Source organism: Bactrocera tryoni, chromosome 4 (assembly GCF_016617805.1).
Source record: "Bactrocera tryoni isolate S06 chromosome 4, CSIRO_BtryS06_freeze2, whole genome shotgun sequence".
NCBI lineage: Eukaryota > Metazoa > Arthropoda > Insecta > Diptera > Tephritidae > Bactrocera > Bactrocera tryoni.
Window position 1 is genome coordinate 77552382 of NC_052502.1, and position 24452 is coordinate 77576833.

At 38.1% G+C, this 24452-nt stretch overlaps 1 protein-coding gene across 2 annotated transcripts in view; it reads right to left on the reverse strand.

Moving 5' to 3' along the window:
• LOC120775522 (uncharacterized membrane protein C20F10.07-like) overlaps positions 1-24452 on the reverse strand; it is an 81737-nt gene that overhangs the window by 51707 nt on the left and 5578 nt on the right. Inside the window, exon 3 of one of the 2 annotated variants that reach the window (XM_040105737.1) lies at positions 17345-17404. In XM_040105737.1, coding sequence (XP_039961671.1) covers positions 17345-17404 — 60 coding nt within the window. Of the gene's footprint in view, positions 1-3094; positions 4471-17344; positions 17405-24452 lie in introns of those variants that run through there. The other variant, XM_040105736.1, reaches the window with a different exon arrangement.

Below are 24452 nucleotides of genomic sequence, written 5' to 3' on the forward strand. Positions count from 1 at the left end.
TTCGCATATTATTGTCACATTTGGCCCACTTTCCGCCTCCTGTTGCCATTCGCTTCAGAAATGGTTCGATTTCAGCCAGCCTTTTTTAAATGTTTCAAAACCGTTTGATGATGAATGTTAAGCTCCTTAGCGAATTTCTTCATTATTTTCACCCATTTTTGAACAGCTGTAACTTTTTTTAACTTCCCCAAATTCAAATTTTTTTGGTTAAATGATGCTTAAAATATCACCTTTTCAACAATATATGCTATGACCCGATGTGATTGGTAGCACTGGAGATATACGACTGCAACGACATCTATTGACAAAATACGAAAAGACTTTTTCGACTACCAATATATGTATGTAGGTATACAAAAGATATACAAATAAAAAGAAAATCAATAACCGTTTCAACTTTTATAAAATTTCGAAACCTAGCCCTATATGTGAATTCACCACTCACCACTTCACTCAAAAATCAAGCGATAACTAGCAAATGATTGCCGCATGGCCCAGATAACATCAACAATTTAGAGTCCGTATGCAAATACTTAATTATACGGCAAATGTGTCACTACTATTTATACCAGCGCATGTCAGCGCTTGCTAAATTGCAGCATCTACACCTACCATTAGCTACACTACACATGACAGCCACCTAAATTGACATTAAGCTCTCTAATAAAATGACGTTTGGTTGTCATTTTCTCGGTGTAACTTTTAGGCTGTGGAAGTGTCGTTATTTATTTATTTATACATTCCTTCAAATAATGCATGCAAATTGCGAAATAAGTGAAGCGAGCAATAAAAGCGCGCTAAAGACGGCAGCTCACGCGTGTGAGGTGTGTCTGGCGCTGAAGAACCAACAAATTGCTCTTTAACTAATTTATGCGTAGCCTGGTGTATTTCGTGCCATTTTTTTACACCAGCGTGAGAAATGCTGATTGCGCCAGTGACGAAGTGCAGATAAACGTGTCGTGAACTTTTTAGTAAAATTTCAGTTGTTGCATGAGCTCGCGATTCTTATTAGGAATGTTTTGAAAAGTTCAAATTCCAAATTATTTATGTTTAAATAAATGAGCAGCTGGATGCGTGCAATAAATGTATAATTGAAATATTAAAATTGGTTGAAAGGTACAGAGTGGGGTCTTAAAACCGAGATTTTAAGGACCGAGATTCCAATTCGACCAAGGGTAGGCAGCTCGGCAGCTTCGTAAAAATTTGTCTAGGAATTATTTCTGCTACTACAACAACAACAAAGCATTTCGGGCACAAACAAAACTCGAGTTCGAATTCCAAGTCTTTTAAAGCTTTTAAAATTTAATAAATAAAAGCAAAACTATGAACGCCGCAATTAGCGTTGCAGGCAAAGCACACGTTGCGAAATCCCACACTCAAATGCAAGCACGCGATTTGCTACACACGCACACATAGTTGCAGTATGCACGCCACGTTGCAACTTCCTGCGGCAAGTTAGCACTTTGTTTGCCATTCCGCCACTTTTAACACACACTCTCACACGTTTACATACACGCCATCGCTTTGGGCTTGCATAGTTGGCTGCCACGCAAATGTCTGTCCTTGTTGCAACAGTGCTTACAAGCGGCAACTTTGCCGGCCATCTTGCCACTTAGTACGCCAAGCAGCACATCCTGTTTCCGGCGCGCAAATATATGCTGGGCGCTGGCCAATTTTCTGCAACAGACAACCGAACGCTTCTCATCTCTTCGCTGGAACTTAGAGTTCTTCATACGCCGTGCCATTCCAAATGATTGTTTGAAAAGTTGCCAACTGAGCGTGTTTTTGCTGTTCTTGCAGCATTTCAGTACATGCCAAAGGTGTAGAGGAGTTCACGTGCAGCGGATTTTCTGATTGAAGGCGCGCGTGCTAGCTAAGATGGATGCATGTGTGCCAAAGAGAGTTCAAGGTGAAGCTCATTGTTAGTGCAGAAGGCGTTTATATGGTAACTAAGTGCTATCTGACAATTGGAGGCTCTTAATTATGTCAATAAATAATTGCGGCGATGTAATAGTGCCTCAGGAGTTTCATTTGTAGAATTGAATGATACATTAAGTAGAAATTGGATAAAATAATGGATTTCGAAGGACGCTTTGCAACTTTTCAATAAGTCGTAGGGTTGCTCCAAAATCGATGGATCTTCTTCACTTCTTTACTGGCGTAGAAACCGCTTACGCAGTTATAGCCGAGTTAACAACAGCGCGCTAGTCGTTTTTTTTCGCAAGATGGCTCCAATTGGAAATCCCAAGCGAAGCCGGGTCCTTCTCCACCTTCTCCGGTGTGGAAGTCTTCCTCTTCCTCTGCTTTCCCCGGCGGGTACTGCGTCGAATACTTCCAGAGCTGGCGTAGCCGCTATCTTTTAATTTGCTGAACAATGTCAATACCGACGTATATCTCATACAGCTCATCGTTGCATCGTATGCGATATTCGCCGTGGCCAACACGCAAAGGACCATAAATCTTTCCCAGAACTTTTCTCTCGAAAACTCGTAACGTACGAGTGTGTGTTACAATATGATTTCACTTCGCCTTGCTCCAAACAGCTTTAGCTAAGACCGTCTGACAAAATATTAACTTGTACCCCGTGAGGAAAGAAAGCCTACAACAGCTGCCAGATTGACTTTACTAAGTGCAAGTAGTGCGGAGGACCTCTTATGGTTCACTTTAGGCCGGAAGGATCTTGCATTCGCACAATTTGGTTGTTGACTAGCGCCTACCAAGCCCTCAAGCTCTTTAAATACCGGAGAGGTAATAGAAGTTAGTTTATGGGTTCGGCCCATAACACCAAACCTTAAGCCCTAAATTTTCGCATGCTTAAGTTGAATTAAGTTGTGCGTCTTTATGTACATACAAGCATATAACCCCTCAAATCAAAAGCAACTTTCTTTGCTTTCAGTAGGCAACAAAGCGCACGATTTATAAACACAACTGAATAGTATTTAATTCAAAGCCTTATATTCATACACCCGCGGCGAATGTCAAACCACTTGACCTTGTGACGAGCAGTTTTCATACACATGCACACTTTTACAACAAATCTAATGTATTGAGTATGCATTAAGCATAGAAAACTTTTAAGTTGCTGAAAGCTTACCTTGCACACAATTCCTTCCCCCGCGCCCTTAACTTGCGTTGACTACCAACACTCCCGATATCACAGCAGCCAATTTCGCCTGTTCCGTCCGCCCAACAGGCGGTATTGTCATTCAGCTTAATAATAATGCCAACTTTTTCACTTTTACTACACGCTATACCGTTGCTGCCCGAATGTCTGGAGGCCGCCGACGCTGTCGAGGTGGTGGAGGAGGTGGTTGATGTCGTTGATGATGATGATGATGAAGATGAGGATGAGCAAGTTTTAGTTGCCTCCGCACGCGCTGCTTTGTTAGTTGCGTTGGCATTTGTGGCATTATGCCCGAAACCGGCAAACTTCTTATGCGAGCTGAAGCTGCGGCGTATCGATTGCAGACTGTGACGCAAGAATGACTCGCGTTTGAAGTCATTTTGTTTGGATTTGTTCGATTTCCCTGTAGGCGGCGGTGACGCCGCCGGGTCTGGTGGCGGCCGCGTGTTCGTCATTGCCGCACTTGGCATCGATTTCGGACGCATATGCATTTCACTCTCCACACCCTCCATAATGACGGAGGGATGTCGCAGCAAGGCACGTAAATCCTCGTCCTCGTCTGAATCGGTCTTATGCGCTTTGCATTTTTGCGCTTTCGCTTTCGCATTTGTTTTATTTTGTTCATTTTTGGCACTTGCTGGCGGTTTTGCGGTCGCAGCGTGGAGTAGCAGCGCGTCTATATGGCGGAAACTAGTAAAATTTTCTGCGCGTTGCTTAGACTTCTGCGGCAACGCATGACTTTTTAGTGATTTATCGATGAAGCTGTACGACTTGATGAGAAACAGTTTGGACTCATTTTTCTGCGCGTTTAAACGCTCGATATGCGAGTCCGAACTATTGCGCGCCAGCGACACAATGTCAACGGGGTTTTGTAAAGCGTTGGACATGTTTAGTTTGCAGTTTTTGATATTAGACGTTTCTGTGGTTATGAAACAATTCAACTTTGCTGTTTGGCAAATAAAACTGTCGTACCATTAGCTGCCAAACTGTGGTTTATGAGTTTATTTATTTACAATCTCACTGTATATTTGAATTTTTATCGAACTTTGGTTTTAACTTGTTTTATTAGGGGCGTCTGAGCTAATTAAACATGATAAACACGCGCCGACGACGCGGTCGATCGATCAGTCGCACCAATTCTTAGGCAAGCAACGCTGTTTTTGTACACGCGCGTCACTCACTCATCGGCGATCAGTCGCTTTCACGGCGCTTTGGCCTGCTAACGGCTGGGATTGACTAAGGCGCGCGCGGTGCGGGATTGCGCGCTGCTTTTTGTTTATATGTCCGTTGCAGCGCGCTCGATTAGTCAACTGACATCTGGCGCTTTATGGATATGCATAGTCCATATTTAATTTATTCATATACTATATAAGTAATGACACTGCCGATTTCTTATTTTAGTTTTATATTTATTGTTATATAAATCCGTAGTTACGAAAATTGTTTTATTTTATTTTAATTTTCTGTCATTTCTATTCTTCTTTGTTTTGATTTTTGTTTCTCCACACAGTTGTTCACTTTTGTTGTTGTCGACACGGCATCAGCTGTTTTCTAACACCAGTTAAACGGGTTTGACGTAAGCGCATACGTTGACAAAAACAACAACCGCTACAAGCGCAGCAAGACAATTTCTAACGACTTTTTGTTGGCACAAACTTTCTTCACACGCTTTGCCGAATATTGCCAAGACTTTGCGCGATGACACACTGCTGTCATTTTATTGTATTAACAAAATTAACGGCGATATATGTATGTATGTACAAACATACACACTTCACACTTGATTTCATGCAATAGCTGACGTTTATTTGAAGATTTTTATCGGCAATTAATGCATGAGAAACCGAGTAATTTATCGCTAAACAACAATTATTCGCCACAACTATTTTGCTGCGGCTTTACAACGAACGCTCGCGCTTTACAACTACTCGTACTACTCGCCGTTGTTCCGTCACCGTCATGCGCCGAATTAGCACTGAAGCCACAGCGTTGCTATCGCCAAGGTTCGAGCGGCGGACGCGTCACATGCCGGCGCTGTGGGCGCGTTTGCGCGACGCCAGTGCTGATTTGGTCGTTTGTTTGTTTACTTGTGTTGGTAGTGGTTACGTCGGTCACACAATGAATGCGATAGTGGTGCGTACGGGTGGTTGTCGTTGGACAGGCGGGACGGTTAGTAAGCGGCGAGCGGCGAGTTGTTCTGACGATTAATATAATTTTTGGACATCGGCGTAAATAAAGTTGTGAAAAAGTTAACTTTTAAGCGAGTGTAAGCTAATTTAAGTTCAACACAAAAAGTGCAATTCGCTTGCTAATTATATGGCAGTGAAGTGTTTTTTTATTAATTTTATGCTGTGATTTCCTGCTTTTTTATATTGCAATAATTTTTTTTATATTGTCACAAAAAGCGGTTATCGATCACTTTTTATCGGTATACCCTCTTCCTATATTAAATTTGCTAAAAAATTTCGTACCCAGTAGTACCTGTGAGACTAACGCATTAATGGGTTACCTGGGTTTTACGACGAAAAAAAATCGTTTTGTTTATTATCTTATTTGATTCTATAACATATTCACAATATTGTACTAAATGCGCAAGTTTGAAAATTTGCGGGCTCAAACTTAGCTATTTGGCCACTTAAAATTTTAGACGCGGTTTTCTCGAAACTGTGTTTTCAAAATTCTCAAGAATTCTCGCGATATAATCTGACACACCTTAATGCAATTTTACACAAATTTTCGAAATATAATTTACAAGGTCTTGAAGGAAGGTTATTGTGACGTCGACAAATTTTCACCAAATTTTTTTTTTTTTTAAAAACGTGTCAAAAATACAATATTCACACTTTTGATTTTTTTTTCGTCCAATACTTAGTTTATAGTTTTTTATTAAGAAGTTCTGATTTCAACTCGGATGCACCTTTTTTCAGAAGGACTGCCGGAAATAACGTCGTAATGGCCGAATTTCGAATATGTTCCTTTGAAATCTTTGTAAAACATGTACATATATTTGGAATAACTATTTAATTTTGAATAAAATAATTAATTTTTATATATATTTTTTTTAAATAATTTGAAAAGGCCATTTTTGTTCGATAAACCACATGTAGCACTCTTAAGTGAACTAATAACTAGTTTTTTTGAGATTCCATTCTAAAATTTTGCATACGTTTTTTTACCCCAAGAAGCCATACAAACTGATCAAGTCCGTGTACGAAAAACTTTTTTATTGAAGATATCTTCACGAAATTCCGCTCGAGGCAATTCTACAATCAAACATTTTGTTCAGATCGGGCCACTATAGCGTAATAGTGCCCATCAAACTGATCAATCAAAGTCAAGATAAATATCTTCATAAAAGATACTTTTCCTTTCTTGAGTTACCTTAATTTGACCTGAAGGTTGCAAGAGAGTCCAAAAAAACCTTTAGAATGTCTCTTTACTAAAATTCTAGCACATTTTGACAAAAATTCATGTTCTAAAGTTTTAAAAGCACAAAGAAAATTTTTTCGATTACTTTTTTCTTCAGAGCGGGGTTTTTACACTGGCGATTTTTTTTTGTTTTCTTTTTATACCTTTGTGTCAATTAATTATGTATTGTTTATTAAGTTGAGCTGCGGTAAGACACTATGTACGAGTATTATAATTCGTCTGTGATAACGAATTTTATCAGCTGTTATCGCGTGCTATCGAAATGAGGTGGTTCGCCAAGCTTAAAGGCATGTTGAACACTCATGTGGACTTCGTTTTAACTACCATAACTATGCTAATGTGAGGCTTGAAAACTGGCTACAAAATGAAAGACGGGGCGTATACGTGTTTTCCGTCTGCGATAAATTTAAATTTGAGGCCGTTTGGCCTACGTGCGAACTCGTTCTGTAGAAATTTGTGTCTGCGTTGTAGATTTAGATAAGTAAGGATGCAAATCTAACGAATCAAAGAGTTCAGCGTGTTTGGAAAAAGTATTAAATATTTATTATATTTACACTACTTATTTATATAAATTAGAAACACGCGTTGCCATAATTTTTTTTAATTAAACGAAGGAATAAACAAAAATATTTACATTTGTTTTATGGTAGTGCAAATGCTGTAGACTTCGAGTCAGAAGCCAACGAAAGCCGATTGCGCTTCTGCTTGCGACTCAGCTGGCAATTGTTTAGCACAAAACAGTGTGCTAACCGTATGATACCCCTTAAAGAGCTCTTCAAGTCAAAGTTTGATTGCTTACTACGACGCTCATGCAGATGCTAAACGTGTATCAATACATTTCTTGCGATATCAATACAAACTACCATAAAAATGGCGCAAAATGTTCAAAATATCAGCGACTGTAAAAATAATTTGGTGATTAAAAACTTTCATAAACGTTAATGACTCATAAAAAAATATTGATACATACAACTGATATCATTTACTTCCTCTACTTGCTGGGATTTTCGCATTAGAAATTTAACTGGTTTATAATCTTTAGCTTCACAGGTGTTTTAAGAAAAAAACGGCAATCCTTGCTGGATTTTGAAAGCCGCTAAGAGCAGTAATTTATGATTACTGCTTTCAAAGGTTAATCACTTTTAATTGTGAGCAATTTCTCGCTAATATTGCAATAAAACAGTTACTATTGTCACTAATTTTAGATTTCGACTTTTAGCCTTACGTTTATCAGCAGATAATTACGCCGTTTTAGATTACACAATGAGAGTGATAAAAACAAAGGAATTTTATAAAAACAAAAAAGCTTTAATAATTTAATTTATGAAAGAAATAATTTTCGGGAAAGTAATATTTTATTCGCCAGTCGAGTCTTTTCGTATTTTGTCAATATATGTCATTGCAGTCGTATATCTCCAGTGCTACCAATCACATTGTGTCATACCAAATAGTGTTGGGAAGGTGAGATTTTAAGCTTCATTTCACCAAAAACAAATTTAATTTGGAGAAGTTGGAAAAAAGCTGTTCAAAAATCAGTGAAAAAATTAAAAAAATCGCTATATTTTGAAATTTTTGTGTAAAAAAGGGAAGAATGCTATGCAAGCCACCTATGAAATTTGTGAAGTATACGAAGACGATGCTGTATCCGTTCGTGTAGCACGACATTGGTTCGTTCGCTTTCGTTCTGGAAATTTCGAAATTTCGATTTACTCCCATGAAAGTTTTACACTGATGGAATAATGTCACTAGCGAAAAAATGGCAAAAAGAGATCGACCAAAATAGTACATATTTGTTTATTTATTTATTAGTATAAATATAAAAAAATAAGTAATATAAAAAATAAGTGTTTGCTTAGAAATACGAAAAGACTTTTTCGACTACCCAATATATCTACAAAATATTTTCGGCCAATTCACAACAGCTGCTCGATCTAAATATTCTTCAGCGTTATCATGAGACTCTAGCCGAAAAACCCAATTTCTGATAAAGCATTTCTGTCAGTTTGATAAAAACGCAGGTGTTTGGTGTAAACAAAAATACTATGAGCAAGTGAGTAATTTTATCGAGCTACAAAATTGCTTGATAAAAGAAACATTATTATAATTAATAAATGTAGATTTCCCAGCGACACATGTATATGGTACAAGTGTTGCACAGTGTATGCCAAAAGTTATTATACTTTGTACACAGTTTGAATACCGCTGGTTCGAGGTTAATTTGCAGATTAAAATTACGATTTAAATAAATATACAAGTATGATAATGTATTGGGAACTTGAGTAGCAGTGCTTTTCAGAAACCGTTGTTTTTGATTTTCACTCACATTGCCTTAGCCCAAACAGCAGTATTTCAGCCACTTAAGCTGTTGATAGTATTTTAACTTTCTTAAGGAATTTGTTGTTTTAAATGTTATCTGTTTTCATTGTGTTATTTATCTTATTTATTGTTTAATTATATTTTACTTTCACATCGCAAAGCATTTTGCTATTTCTACAAGCTTAAAATTTTGCCAACATAAAGAACTCAATTCTAATCTAAAAATTTTGACAAGTTTGAATATAAAAAAAAAAAACAAAAAAAAATTAAATTAAAATCATGCGAAAAAATATGAAATATTGACGCAAATACTTAGTGATTACTGGCATGATATGTGAAGTGGCATGCGACTATTTATTCTAGATTTGTATTGAAATGAAGCTGCGGGAAAATTATGAAAATATAGCGTAGTCGCGCAGTCGATTTGTCAGACAAAATTTAAATAATTTTATCGAATTAAAGTTTTCTTTAAAACAATTTCATGGTCCAAAAAGGATAAACAAGTTTAACCACTTCGAATACCGACAGTCACCAAAAAAGGTTATGTTGTCTGTTTTCATAAAATAAATTTTCACACGAAATTACTTAGTGAACGACTCAATATGTTAGATTAAGATTTATTTTTGACTGTTAGATTGCATATATTGAATATATATTTCATTACGCCAATGTTAGTGAAGAAGAATTTAGCGCAAATGCGCATAGAAATTCTTTTCAATTGTCATTGGCAATTTCACGTCATCACATTTCAATTTTTCGGCAGAACAGTGAAGATTTCACATATGCCACATTTTTCTCACAGTTGTCGCGACTATTTTTCGTCATTAAACATTTATGTTCTTATTTCTACATCTAATGATTTAGCCAAGAATTCACGCTAAGTTGAATAATCCCATTTTCCAATGCAAGAATTTTAAAAGCCAACTTTTTGTTGTTGCGCATATAAAAATGGAAAAGAAAAAGTTATGTAGAATTTCTAAAAATAATGAAAATGTCGTCTACGTGTGCCTTGCGGTGTAAATATGTACATATAGCATACAAAAATACATATCTATAAAGTATAGAGAAGTTAGGCGTTGGAAAGGTTGTGACAGTGGTGAAAGCGGCAAATGCGGTGGGAAGCGAATGTTTTGTTAAGAAAAATATTTTCGGCATAAAATTATTTTATACATTTATAAAGTATTATTATTACAGCCAGAACAGGATATATTAAGTTTGCTACGGAGATTGGACATCGGAGATCGTATAACATACAATTGAGAATGGAGAGATCCTGTAAAATACAGTTCGTTCAACAAAAAAGCAAACGACTTTTCGTATGAAATAATTTGAAAATTAAGCAGGCCTTGATTTCATTGCCGATTTGCAATATAATTGACTGTTTGTCAAGCCGCAGAAGCATATTTAAAAAATGAGTTCCGTATAAGCGAAACGTTTTGAAGCAGTATTTTTTGTTCTCTTCCTAAAAGCCTCAAGTTGTCTCACTTGAGTGCTGAAAAGTACTTAAAAAAAGTCTAAGGCCTTTGTCCAACATGGCAACCAACACTTTCTGGTGCACAAAATGTGGACGATTTGCCGAAAAGCGGTTTTGCAGACCTACCTCAGAACAGGACGAATTAGTTGTAAAGGGCATTTTCGCATCTTGGCTTTCGATATGGCCTATCCTTGAAAGCTGCGAAACAAGTATTGACCACAATGTCTCTAAATACAATACGAAACCGCTTAAGCCCGGTCACGACGGTAAAGTCTTTACCAACTGCAAAGCAAATAAAAAAACACCGTCAAAAGTGGTCAGCTGGACATGTGGATAATGACAGCTGAGTCCTCGTTTTGGACGACGAACACAATTAAGCGTGATTGGTCTACTCAAAGCGGCAAACTTGTACTACTGTGAGATATTTCCTAAAACTGAGGGAAGTTTTTGAGATAATGCGCAGCTTTGTTCTGAATACTGTAGCAGGTTAAACTCCTACTTATCCAGAATAGACCCTGACATATCCTATATATGTATGTTCTGCGTCCAATGAGTCTCCGCTACAATATCCAAACTCATTATTTAGATCGGACCACTATATCTATCTATAACACTGTTATGGATTTGACGAGATATCTATAGATATACGAAATTTGGCAACTTTTTTACCAACGCAAAACCACTGTGCACACTCAAAACATATAGTATTTACTTAATAGTAAACTATGGACTTTCTGACATTGTCGATGTTGTTTTAAATCAGTTTACTTATTTTGTGCTTTTCCAATTATTCAATACACACATACATACGTGTGTGTTTGTATGCATGCATGTACATACATGCCGCCTGCAATTACTTTTCTTGCTGTTCGTTCTTGTTGGCGTTGTTGTCGTTGATGAGTTTTCCTCGCGTTCTTGTTTAGAGGATTAAGTAAGTCGCCGCTTCGTCGGCATTGTACAGGAAAAACAAAAACATTTCACCAAATCTGCAACGTTGACACAGCGTTGGCTGCTGACTAATCTATTTTTATAATAAATGCGACAATGTGTGTTCCAGGAAATTGTTATAGTATTTATGCAATGTTCGGAAAATGTTTATGACTTTGCTTTTAGCGGTTGTTTGTTTGTGCCTTTTCGTTGCTTTAATTAGCGCTTGTTCATTTTTATCTGCCCGCTAACCCGTCAACCCGTCAACTTGTTGCAAATAGTTTACAGTGTTGACTGAGCAGTTTGAGAGCCAATGCAATAGCCGCGTCGGTTAGCCCGTGTCTGCGAACTTATCTATTTTACAACTATCTTAATTGTATAATTTTATTACTTTTTATCAGTTTATTTGGTGTTCACTGTATTTGTTATTTACTTTGCACAGATTTTCCCACACAATTATTAGAAAAAATTTATACTTATTTTAGCGGTTTATCACATTTTCCGTAAAAATTCCGAACGCTACGTTTTTTACACGCACACTATGTATACATATGTATGCCTCAGAGTTTTTTTAACGCAACAAATGTTTATGAGAAAAATTTCCGTTGTGAGTTGTTGGCGCGAAAAAAGCTGCGTGCGAACTGATGTGCGGAAAATGCGAAATACCTAAAAAGATGTGGCGAACGAAAAGTTCTTGTCTGCATGCCCTATATACACACATACATATATGTACATATACATTTATATGTGCGAAATAAAAATATTTAGCAACTCTTTAGGATGGGTCAGTTTCTAAGGTGAATATTGGTAGTCGAAAAAGTCTTTTCGTATTTCTAATCAAACTTCAAATATTTTTCTATATTTATACTAATAAATAAATAAATAATAATAATTATTAATAATAATAATAAATATGTATCATTTTGTACAAATACTTTTTGCCATTTTTCCGCTAGAGACATTATTCTAGAAGTGTAAAACTTTCATCCGTATAAATCGAAATTTCGAAATTTCCAGAACGGAAGCGAGCGAAGCATTGTTGTGCTACACAAACTGTTACAGCATTGTCTCCGTAAACTTCACAAACTTCATTGGTGGCTTGCGTGACATTCTTACCTTTTCTATACGAAAATTTCAAAATATATCTAATTTCTTCAATATTTTCACTCACTTTTGAACAGCTGTATCTTTTTTCCAACTTACCCGAATTTAATTTAAAAATGTTAATGTCAAATGAATTTTAAAGTCTCACCTTTCCAACAATGTGATTGGTAGCACTGGAGATATACGACTGCAACGCCATCTATTCACAAAATACGAAAATACTTTTTCGACTACCCTGTCATATGCAAAATGTGGGTACGTATATATTATAGTAAAAAATATGCATTGGTACCTATGTATATATGTACTTTATGTTTATAGCAATAACAAAAAATAAGAATTAATTGTTGACATTAATGGACAAATTAAAAAGAAAACGAATGACGTGTTAAATTCGTGAAAATGAAATAAGGAAATGAGTATTATGGTTTTTACCAAATATTTTTTAAATTTAAATTAATTACATTGAGGCAGCTCGAAAAAAGTCAATGCTCATGGCAGCTTTACGCTAAAAGGTTTCCATCTGAACAATTTATTTGGAAATTATTTGGAAATTGTAGCATTTTCCTGGACAAAAATCTATGACAAATTTCGTGAAAATATATTGAAAATATATAATATATAAATATATATATAAAAAAGTATTCCATAAAAAGGCTTGACTTCGATCGGTCACTTTGTGTTACAGTTACATGCTATATTTGTCCGATCTGAACAATTTGTTCGGACGTATAGCTAAGCCAAATTTCGTAAAGATATCTTTTAAAATATAAAAGTTTTCCACACAAGGCATTGATTTTGATCGGTCTATTGGATTGGCAGCTATATACTATAAGGTTCCGATCTGAATGGAGATTGTATTGTTTCTTTGAATTCTATTTCGTGAAAATATATTGTTAAACATAAAAGTTTTCCATACAAGGACTTGATACTAATCGGTTAGTTTGTACGGCAGCTATATACTATAGTGGTCGAATATCGGCAGTTTCAAAAAATAAGCCTTTTGGGGTAAAAACAACTTGTGCAAAATATCAGGCCAATAATTCAAAACTTGACAGCTCATAACGCCGATCGTTTGTATACATATATACAAGTACTTCGACGTTTTCTTCTGACAAACGTCGTGGCAAACTTAATAATGGTGGGTATAAATATCCCCAAAGGAAATTAATACTTAAAAGCTCTATGAACAATTTTAATAAATCGTCTTGAACTATTTTCCAAAATAATTCAAAAAGTACTCAACATGCTTTAATTAAGATAATATGAAATTCTGAGAAAAAATATCACTCGTACGCTTTAAATTACTAGACAACATTAATGGATACTTTCTTTTGACAACAAAATACCCGCCACTAGAGACTCCAGATGATGTTCTCAGCTCCGGAGTTGTTTACATTCGTTTCATTGTTCATTTTGAATAGCACTGCGCTTACTAATAAAAATGTATTAAATACACGCATATATTGGGATATATAATGGTACGTGTATATAAAATATTGCCGGTTGCACGAACAATTTTACTGCCTACCAAGGAACAACAAGCAGACAATTGAATTGCAAATTATAACTTCAACAGTCATACACACATATACACATACAAGCTTGTGAATGTATGCGAATAAAAAAATGCCACAATCGCTTAAAGTAAGCAGCATAATAAAAAAAAATATTAGTCATCAACTAAAATATGCGACTTGTGAGTGCGTGGGTTTATTGTGCCGCGTGACAGCAATGAAAAGTACAACACGAGCAATGGCAATTGTCGGCGCAGAAGGAGCAGCAGCAGACAATAACATACTCGATGGCCATCAAACTGTCGTCCTCTGCACGGTCACCTCGTCTGTATGGCCGATTGTCGCAAGTGTCACATATAGATATCAACAACTTTGGATTGACAGCACTAGACGCTAGGCGGTACACTATTTGCACAAACAAATATGGTATATCCACACGTGTGCATACGAAATTTTTGAGGTCAAAATGTTGACAATGAAAATATAAGATTTTATCACAATATTGTGTCTATGGTATGTGCTTTCGGAAATCATATGTTCTAGTCGTCTTGTAGGTGCGTTTCAATCGACCAAGTGGCAAAGTGCCGACATTGTAATTGCCCTTTATGCTCTGACGCGCCAACAAAATGACAATAAACGTCATAATTGATGACGTGGCGCGTATTTGCGACCAAGCTAAAGGAAACAACATACATTCAGCGAAAAATAAAAGTACACATTTTTTGGTGACAAATCGTGTGAGTTCAACAAAATATAAGCACACCGCACGCCTTCACGCTTGAGTGATTCTACGAGCCGAATTTGGTTTCCTTTGTTTTTTTATGCAGTATATTACGTTTTTTGTGTTATATTTGGTATTTTTTTTAATTTCAAACTCGCATTATTTATGGTAGGCAATAGCTTATTTTATATTTTTCTTTTAAATGTATGATCTGTAGGACTCCTTCTTCCTTAGTGGCGTAGACACCACTTACGCGGTTATAGCCGATTTAAGAACAGCGTGCGTTTTTTTCTTTTCGCAAGGTGGGGCCAATTGGAGATTCCAAGCGAAGCCAGGTCCTTCTCCACCTGTTCTTTCCAACGGAATTTTTGAATTAATGGGTTAAATTCATTTGTGAATTTCTTGGAATATCCAATTGGCGCCACGTAGCGAAAAGAAGAAACGACTGGCGCGCTGCTGTTAACTCGGCTACAATCGCGTAAGCGGTGTCTACGCCAATAAAGAGGAAGAAGAATTTCTAAAAATCGCTTTTAAGTTTTGTATATATTATGTATGTATATGATGTATAGAAATATTGAAGAATATTCAACGAAATTTTTAATTTGACCCGGCATGTAGTTGCGGAGATATGAGCGTATTCATAAGAACTTTTTAACTAAGTGTAATCGATGAGCAAAACCTTAAGGAAGGGATTAGGGTTTCAAGGTAAAAAAAAATACTTATTTTGCAAATTTATTTCTCGAATTTGGATTGAGTAACTTTATTCAGACCTTTTGGTCATTATTGAGCACTCTTTTGATAGAGCTCTACGACAATACGAGCTCTCATACATCGACTGAAACTGCTGGCTTTTTAAGCACGCAAAACATCGATTCTAGGAGTCATTCACAGTATGGTCCTGGCTGTGCACCGAATGTCTTTTTTCTCTCCCCTACTTAAAAATGAGCTAAAAGGTCAACGTTTTTCGTCACCCTAAGGAGACAGTGAAGCGTTCAGAACGAATGTTTTGGATATACAGTGTTTCGGTGGCACCAGGTCTTTTTGAAGGGCCGGGAAGAGGTCGCTGATGAAGACCGTGCTGGTAGACCAGCGACTTCGACAAACACCGACAATATGACTCGTGTGCGCAAAGTTTTAAACCCAGACCGTCAACTAAGTATTCGTTTAATTGCTCAGATGTTAAATATGTCAAAATCTGTGGTTCATGACATTGTGACATGCGCTAGGTGAGCGTGAAGATGGTCCCAAAAGTGCTCGCTGATGACCAGAAATTGCGGCGAGTGGAAGTGTGCCAAGAAAGTTTGAACATGCGTGAATGTGACCCCCAATTTTTGACTAACGTAATCACAGGCGACGAGTCATGGATCATGTCATGGATGGCAAGCATTTTGAGGCGACAGAGAGGATCCAAGCAGCATGCCCCTCGGCTCTCAAGGCTATTCCGGTGAATGCCTTCCGTGACGCCTTCAATGTTTGGAAATCACGCTGGCAGCGCTGCATCGACGCAGAAAGAGCCTATTTTGAAAGTTTTTAAGGAATTGCAACGATTGACGCAGTACATTCTTTTTAAATCTTTGTCCTATTACCCTGTAACCCCTAAAGGCCCTGATAGCAATATTATTAACCATCAACAGCGCACAAAGAGAGCCATTGTACAAGGTGGGTTCCAAAGTAAACAGGCGCCACCTGGTGGCGCCATCTATATGACGACTGGTGCGTTAGAATCTGCTATCTTTGGCGATTGTCCATTTCATGACATTTCATTGATTGGAAGTGAAGTTATTGCGTTTTAAGTGTCAGTATGTTTGTGTTATCGGCTCGAAAATGAGCTTCAAACAAAGAGCCAACATTACATTTTGTTTTAAAATTGGTAAAACTTTTTCCGGAACGTTTCAATTGATGAAACAAGTTTATGGCGATGATTGCCTATCCCGAGCAGAGTGCACGAGTGGTTTCAACGTTTTCAAAGTGGTTGTGAGGACATAAATTACGATAGTAATTGTAGGCCAATCAAAATCCGTGATCACCGGAAATTCCATCGAAACTGTGCGTGAATCCATCAAAAATCAGTCAAAATCATCATTGAAATTCATGGAAATCGAATTAAACATCTCCATAACATCGATTTATCGCATTTTGACCGAACATTTGGGCTTACGAAAGGTGTGTGCACAGTTTGCTCCAACAATTCAGAATCCAACAATCGATTAAACGCTTGTGACCGATTATTAGACCAAAAATCACATTTTAACCATTAACCACTCCCCGTGTTCACCTGATATGACACCGTGTGACTTATTCCTTTTCGGAAAAATGCATTTGCCCATGAACGGAAAGCGTTATGCAGACGCAGAGGCCATTCAAAAGGCTTGCACCGGCATACTGGCGGCCATACCGGCCAACGAGCTAAAACTTTCGTTTTGCTTTTGGACCGTGCAAAAAGCTGTATTGAAGCAGAAGGAGACTATTCTGAACAAAATAAATTGATTTTGCCGAAAAAACCATTTGTTCTGTTTTTTTTTTAAGCCCTGTTTTCTTTGGAACGCACCTTGTATGTACACTCTTGTCATAAAGACACATTTAAAGAAGCTTCTTGGCTACGCAGTATCCGATTGCATGTTTACAAGCTATTGTATTATTGTCCCACATTTTTTTATATAATAATTGAACTAGATATTGTAAATATATTTGCTTATAGAGGGCTCGTATTAAATATCAATTTACGAACTTACCTTGAAAGTCTGCGTTTGACATTATCATCATTTGTTGGCTTGGCAGCTTGTTGAGTTAATCTGCAAATGGAGAATAAATCGAAATATTAAAGCTAATTAGTTATTCAAGTAAAAGAAAATGTAAATTGTTGTGATTGATTGATTGATTGATGCAAATTGTGCGCGGTTTATATGGAAGCATATGTGCTAATGAGTACCTCAGTGATTGCTTGCTCAAACAAATCGAATTTTTTTCGTATAAATCTAATTTAAAAATAGCATATGTGATGATGATTATTAAATGCAAATTGATTGGCCTAATAAATAATCTAATTGAGTTTGAGAAAAGATTGAATTGGCAGTGTACGTGTTGCTTGTAAACACGTAACACTGGTCAACAAGTTTAGACAAAAAGAGATGATTCCACTTCAGAAATGGTTCGATTTCATTTCGTTTCAGCAAATAGTCGCAAATGTTAATTTGGTCCATTAAATTTTTCAACGACATCTATTGACAAAATACGAAAAGACTTTTTCGACTACCCAATATTTCGGTTAGGTATGAGCCCGGAGTTTATGTTCCACTTCTCTCAACTAATGGAACTTGCCACCTTTGCATTTATAACATGGGTTAGTTTTATAAATTATGTTAAGAAGAATTTATTCGTAGTGTCTTTATAGAAACATTTTCCATTTTTCGCACCCTCTTTGTCTGGAGCAACTCACAGCGGCTCTTCAATGACATAAGTGAGGTTAAGTATGCCTCAGCAATAATTCATTTACATATTAACAGCAGCGAACCAAGTTACGTAAAAAGTAGATGAAGTAAGAAAAAATAGCAAATAAATTACATATTTGAACAAACAAACATCAAAATATAGTAGAATGAAGCAACGTCACGCACACGAACGCTAAAACAATAGGACATAATAAGAAGAAGCAGATAAAACACAAATATTTATTACATTGGCGAGTATAATTTATGTGGAGGATAAGGATATGGTTGTGGTGTGGCAATATCCGCCACTCATTAATATTGAAGTGAGCTGGGGTGTGAGTGAGCCGCCCATGTGACTTGGGTTAACAGGCTAAAAGTAGAAAAGTATGTGAAATATTATGGTAAATAAGAATATGATAAGAGTTTCCTGATTGCATATTTTTTCCGGCGAGGGTGTGGCAAAGAATTCTCCAATGTAATGTAATTTTTTATTTACTAATTTGTATTTTTTATGCTCTGAAGAGGGTAAATACAGTTTGCCGCGTAGTTTGCAATACTCAGAAGGAAATGTCGGAGACTCTATAATGCTACTGTGGGCAAAAAATAGGAAGACTTTTTAATTTAAATTTCACGCGATAACCCGTTCGTCGAAATATTTTTTTTCTGGGTTAGTATGACTGCACTCGATAGAAGAGACTATAGGAAAATGATCGGAATACTAACTGGGCACTGTCTGGTGGCGGTACACGTCCGCAGAATGGGGCTGACAGATCGAGAAGACTGCAGGAAATGTTTAGAGCAGGGCAACAGGGAAACAGTGGAGCATCTCTTGTGCATTTGTCCCGCATTGGCAAGACTACGACTACTACGTATTGATAGTGAGGCCGCAGATTCTGTTAAAATTCGCGTCAAGCGCCGGCATTCTAAAGAATGACAACTTCTCTTGAACCTAGGAACTGAACTCCATCTGGTCCATCTGGCGTCAAGCGCAGGCATTCTAAAGGATGACAACTTCTCTTGGACCTAGGAACTGAACTCCATCTGGTCCATCTGGTATCGCAAAGGACCAAAACTGGTCTATGAGTGACTTATTCTTCTTCTTAATTGGCGTAGAAACCGCTTAAGCGATTATAGCCGAGTTAACAACAGCGCGCCAGTCGTTTCTTCTTTTCGCTACGTGGCGCCAATTGGATATTCCAAGCGAAGCCAGGTCCTTCTCCACTTGGTCCTTCCAACGGAGTGGAGGTCTTCCTCTTCCTCTGCTTCCCCCGGCGGGTACTGCGTCGAATATTTGCAGAGCTGGAGTGTTTTCGTCCATCCGGACAACATGACCTAGCCAGCGTAGCCGCTGTCTTTTAATTCGCTGAACTATGTCGATGTCGTCGTATATCTCGTACAGCTCATCGTTCCATCGAATGCGGTATTCGCCGTGGCTAACGCGCAAAGGACCATAAATCTTTCGCAGAACTTTTCTCTCGAAAAACTCGCAACGTCGACTCGTCCGTTGTTGACATCGTCCAAGACTCTGCACCATACAGCAGGACGGGAATTATGAGTGACTTATAGAGTTTGGTTTTTGTTTGTCGAGAGAGGACTTTGCTTCTCAATTGCCTACTCAGTCCGAAGTAGCACCTGTTGGCAAGAGTTATCCTGCGTTGGATTTCTAGGCTGACGTTGTTGGTGGTGTTTACGCTGGTTCCAAGATAGACGAAATTATCTACGACTTCAATGTTATGACTGTCAACAGTGACGTGAGAGCCAAGTCGCGAATGCGACGACTGTTTGTTTGATGACAGGAGATATTTCGTCTTGCCCTCGTTCACTGCCAGACCCATTTTCTGTGCTTCCTTGTCCAGCCTGGAGAAAGCAGAACTAACGGCGCGGGTGTTGAGGCCGATGATATCAATATCATCGGCATACGCCAACAGCTGTACACTCTTATAGAAGATGGTACCTTCTCTATTTAGTTCTGCGGCTCGAACTATTTTCTCCAAAAGCAGGTTGAAAAAGTCGCACGATAGGGAATCGCCTTGTCTGAAACCATGGCAAACGAGTGACTTATTGCCTACCAGTTTAACCTTGCCTAACCTAATATGACTGTCAGTCACACCTGTGTCAAATGTTACATCAAAATAATCATTAGTGTTTAGTATACGCTTGTCTTTCTGAAGTACACAAAGTGCATAATAGCGCAACAATCTTCAAACGAATTCTTGAGATCGGACCACTATGGCATTGCCATACAAACTACCCGATGGAAATCAATATAAAGACCTTTTCGTAACCTTTTAAACTATAAGAAATGCACTTGTGTGGGGTATAAGTGCATTTCTTATAGTTTAAAAGGTTACGAAAAGGTCTTTATATTGATTTTCATCGGGTAGTTTGTATGGCAATGCCATAGTGGTCCGATCTCAAGAATTCGTGTATGGCTTCGGTGCAAGCGAAGTTACGTTTCTTGCTTTATCTAATTTTTACCATGCACAATGGTTTGCTCGCCTCCGTTCTGAGAATTTGGAAATTTCGATTAACACTGATGGAATAATATCTCTAGCGGAAAAATGGTCGGCCAAAATGGTACATATTTATGTATTTATTTATTAATATAAATATAAAAAAAAAAATAAATTGAAGTTTGATTAGAAATACGAAAAGACTTTTGTGACTACTCAATAAGTACCTAGAATACGGAATTTAATTGCATTTTTACTTTCATTTTATATACTTCGACAAAATTATGTAAATACTCGTATGGCTCAGGTGAGTATATGCTATATGAACATATGTAAATAAGTGCAACCCCCTCAATCAGTGCTAGCATACTTGCTCGCACATACAATTTTTTCTCATTAACCCAGCATTTGGAACATCCGTTTGTTTCTCTTTCTCCACCGACACTTTCCAGCACTTTCTATTTCTATAAATTTCTAGTTTCCTTTTTCGCACATTCTTTTGTGTGTTGCATTGCATAGCCACTGCATTTTTAAAATTGCACAACCTTCAGCGTCTAAGCTTCCCGAGCGACTTCTCCTTACCTCATAGCTTATTAAGAACACACACACACACGTATACACATACACATGCATCATCCCCGTTTGTTTATCTACCACTCTATGCAAGTTGCAATTCCCTGCAGCACTCGTGATCTCGCAAACAAGCAACCTACCCCACAAGCGCCGCTTCCACCTAACAGCCCACCACACTCCCCACACAACAAACTAGCAGCGCCTTACGACACTCCTCACCACCACCGCACACACCGCCGTCACTACGGCCAAGAGGCCACCTCCTGCCGTTGCATTGTCAACACTCACCTTATATTCGTATTGCATAAAAGTGCTTTGTGCTTTTGCGATTTGTTCAATTGCTTTACATGGCGTTTGAGATTGATGCAATTTTCCCAAAACGCTTTACACTTTTTATGAATTTCGTGTGCACGTATCTTGATGGTGAAAAGATTACACAATTTTTAGGTGAATTATGTATTTGCTCGCTCTATGCAGGTGCCACACACAGTTACACAGTTAAGTCCACTTTACCTGAGGGATTTTGCCTTTCAATTTTTATTCGACGCAAATACTAATTGCACTGCAGGCAGCAGGAAGACCTTTTTTAAATGCTGTTCTCACTGGTCCGTGCAACTCTTCACTGATTTTTACGAATTGCACACAAAATTTGCGCCGTCAAATAGAATTCTCCTTTGCTTTTAGTGAAATTTTCACATAACAACTTTTTCCAATAAAATATATCTACATATGTAAGCACATAGTAGTAGACACTCATAACATTTTGGCGTTTAAAGAATATATTTTCACTGACTAGCGTTCGCGTTCTCGACAACCGTCACTGCAGGCGTATGCTCTCTACACTGAATTTCCGCACACGCTTATGACATCTCGCAGAGGCAAAAGCCAACCATAGATGTCGACAGTCGCGATGACGACGACGACGCTTAGCATATGCCTTCGGCGCCATTATAAGCCTTTGTCAGCCTCTTGGTTGCGTCGCGCACATCGTGCGCACACCCGAAGTCAGCGCCATCGACCGCGGTTACGCCATACGCCACACGCCATTTGCTGCCAGCCACCCACCCAAGAAGAGTAGAGGCGCAGACAACCAGCTGCTGCTTGACTCCTTGTCCAGATGTGCACAAACGGCGCGCTTGTATGCTCACGCTTAGCGCACCTATACTCTCTGTCAAATGTCAAATACATCGGTCTTGCCGAAGTATGACCTTTTAGCTGTCATATCCTACGCAGTTCGCGCTTGCATCACGTGAGTCCTGTCTCTCCTGCGTGCGCACGCCAACAACACGCCCAGCACCCAAAAGCAGGGTGCATTTGTGCGCGCTCTCTCCCATATCTCTTGCACGTTCTCGCTCTTTCTGCAACCGGCTTTTTGTTCGAGAGCACAGCGGCATTTTATTAGCTTTATTGGCAATATGGAAAGTAACGGCGCATGCGGTGGGAATGCTTTCGAAATTGCAACTGCATGTTTTGTGCGAAATTGATATTCTTCTTCGAAATGGCCAAATGTGCGGTTGTGGATATAGACCGATAATTGCCGTAAGTTGGCAGGCGTAATGGCTTTGTTGTCATTTGCGTGATTATGCTGTCAGTGTGGTAGAGCTTTTTGCAAACATTGCTGTTTGTGTTAGATTGTGTCTTTTGCTTGGTGGTCAACTGTTATGCCAGCCAGGGCCAGCTGCGATTACCGCTTACAACACTTCCTTGCGGCATCTAATCATCACACATTGCCTTTCGATTTTGCTTTTGGCAGCCGGCGCTGTTATTATCACGTAACTGTTATTGAATATTGTCATAAGTACGAAGCGCACATTCGCTAAGAGCTGACTAATACGCGCATACGTATGCACATACTAACCATTGTATGAACTAATTTGCAAGAAGAAACATCACTGATTCAAACAATGACACTAAATTTAATATTTCCTTTTTTGTCTTGCTTTTATTGCCTCTTATATAAAGGCAATTGGCCACACGCGCCGTCATAAAACGGGTGTGTTGTGAAACTTTGTGCTCCTTAAAAAAGTTCAGTAACCTCTAATTGTTGTTGCAAATTAAATTGCACACTTAACTTGTTCTTAAAAAGCATTTTTTCGTATTATTGACGTTGAATAATACGAAAAAATGCTCACAAAAGTTCAAATTAAACTACGCACGACGAAGGAAAAGAAGTGGGATGTAAACAAACCGAGTCTTTTCGATGACAGTGAATTCTCATTTTGTTTAGTTTATGCACTCGGCAAGACTAAAACTTTATAACCGTTATCCAAGAGATGCTTTAGTAGTAGAAGAGCGCAAAAATATGATACATATATGGGTAGTCGAAAAAGTCTTTTCGTATTTCTTATCAAACTTCAACATATCTTTTTATATTTATAATGGACTTTAATAAACCAAATATGTACCATTTTGGGCCACCACTTTTTTCGCTAGAGACATTATTCCATCAGTGTAAAACTTTTCTGGTTTCTCGCCGAAAAACTGCGATAAGTAATTTTCACAGGCTTCTCTTGAAGCCAACTTTACTTCATTAAGGGAGTTCTGCATTGCCCGAAACAAATGGTAGTCCGATGGTGCAAGGTCAGGGCTATATGGTGGATGCATCAAAACTTCCTAGCCAAGCTCTCCCTGTTTTTGCCAAGTCATCAAAGATGTGTGTGGTCTTGCGTTGTCCTGATGGAAGACGAAACCCTTTCTGTTGATCAGTTCTGGCCGTTTTTTTTTTTGATTGCTTCAATTTCATCAGTTGTCATCATACAATGAAATGTAGAATCAATCGTTCGACCAGGCTGGAGCAGCTCATAGTGGATGATTCCTTTCCAATCCCACCAAACACTCAGCTTAACCCTTCGTGGCGTCAATCCTGGCTTTGCGACCATTTGTTGAGCTTCAATTCGCTTGGACCATGATCTTTTTCCGTATTTTCGTATTTGATCTACTTTTCGTCTCCTGCTACCATTCGCTTTAAAAATGGTTCGAATTCATTTCGTTTCAGCAAAGAATTGCAGATGTTAATGTGGTACCCAAACACCGAGCTTCTTTTTGTAGACAGCCTTTTTTAAATGGTTCAAACCCGTTTGATGATTAATGCTAAGCTCTTTAGCGATGTAATGGCTAGTTATGTGTCGGTCTTGATCAATCTGAAATTATAGAATTTCATAGACTTTTTCCACGATAGTTCGACCAAAGCGAGGTGCATTTTTCACATCGAAATTTCCAAAACTACGAAAAAGACTACCCAACATGTACGTATATCGACTTCTACAACATCCGTGATTTAAAGAACGAGGTCAGAAAGTGTGATCTGTTAGCAGGTGCGAAGGCTTACAAAAAATCGCAGTTCAACAGGTTAGATTAGAAGAAAAACGAAGGATCTTACTTGCACA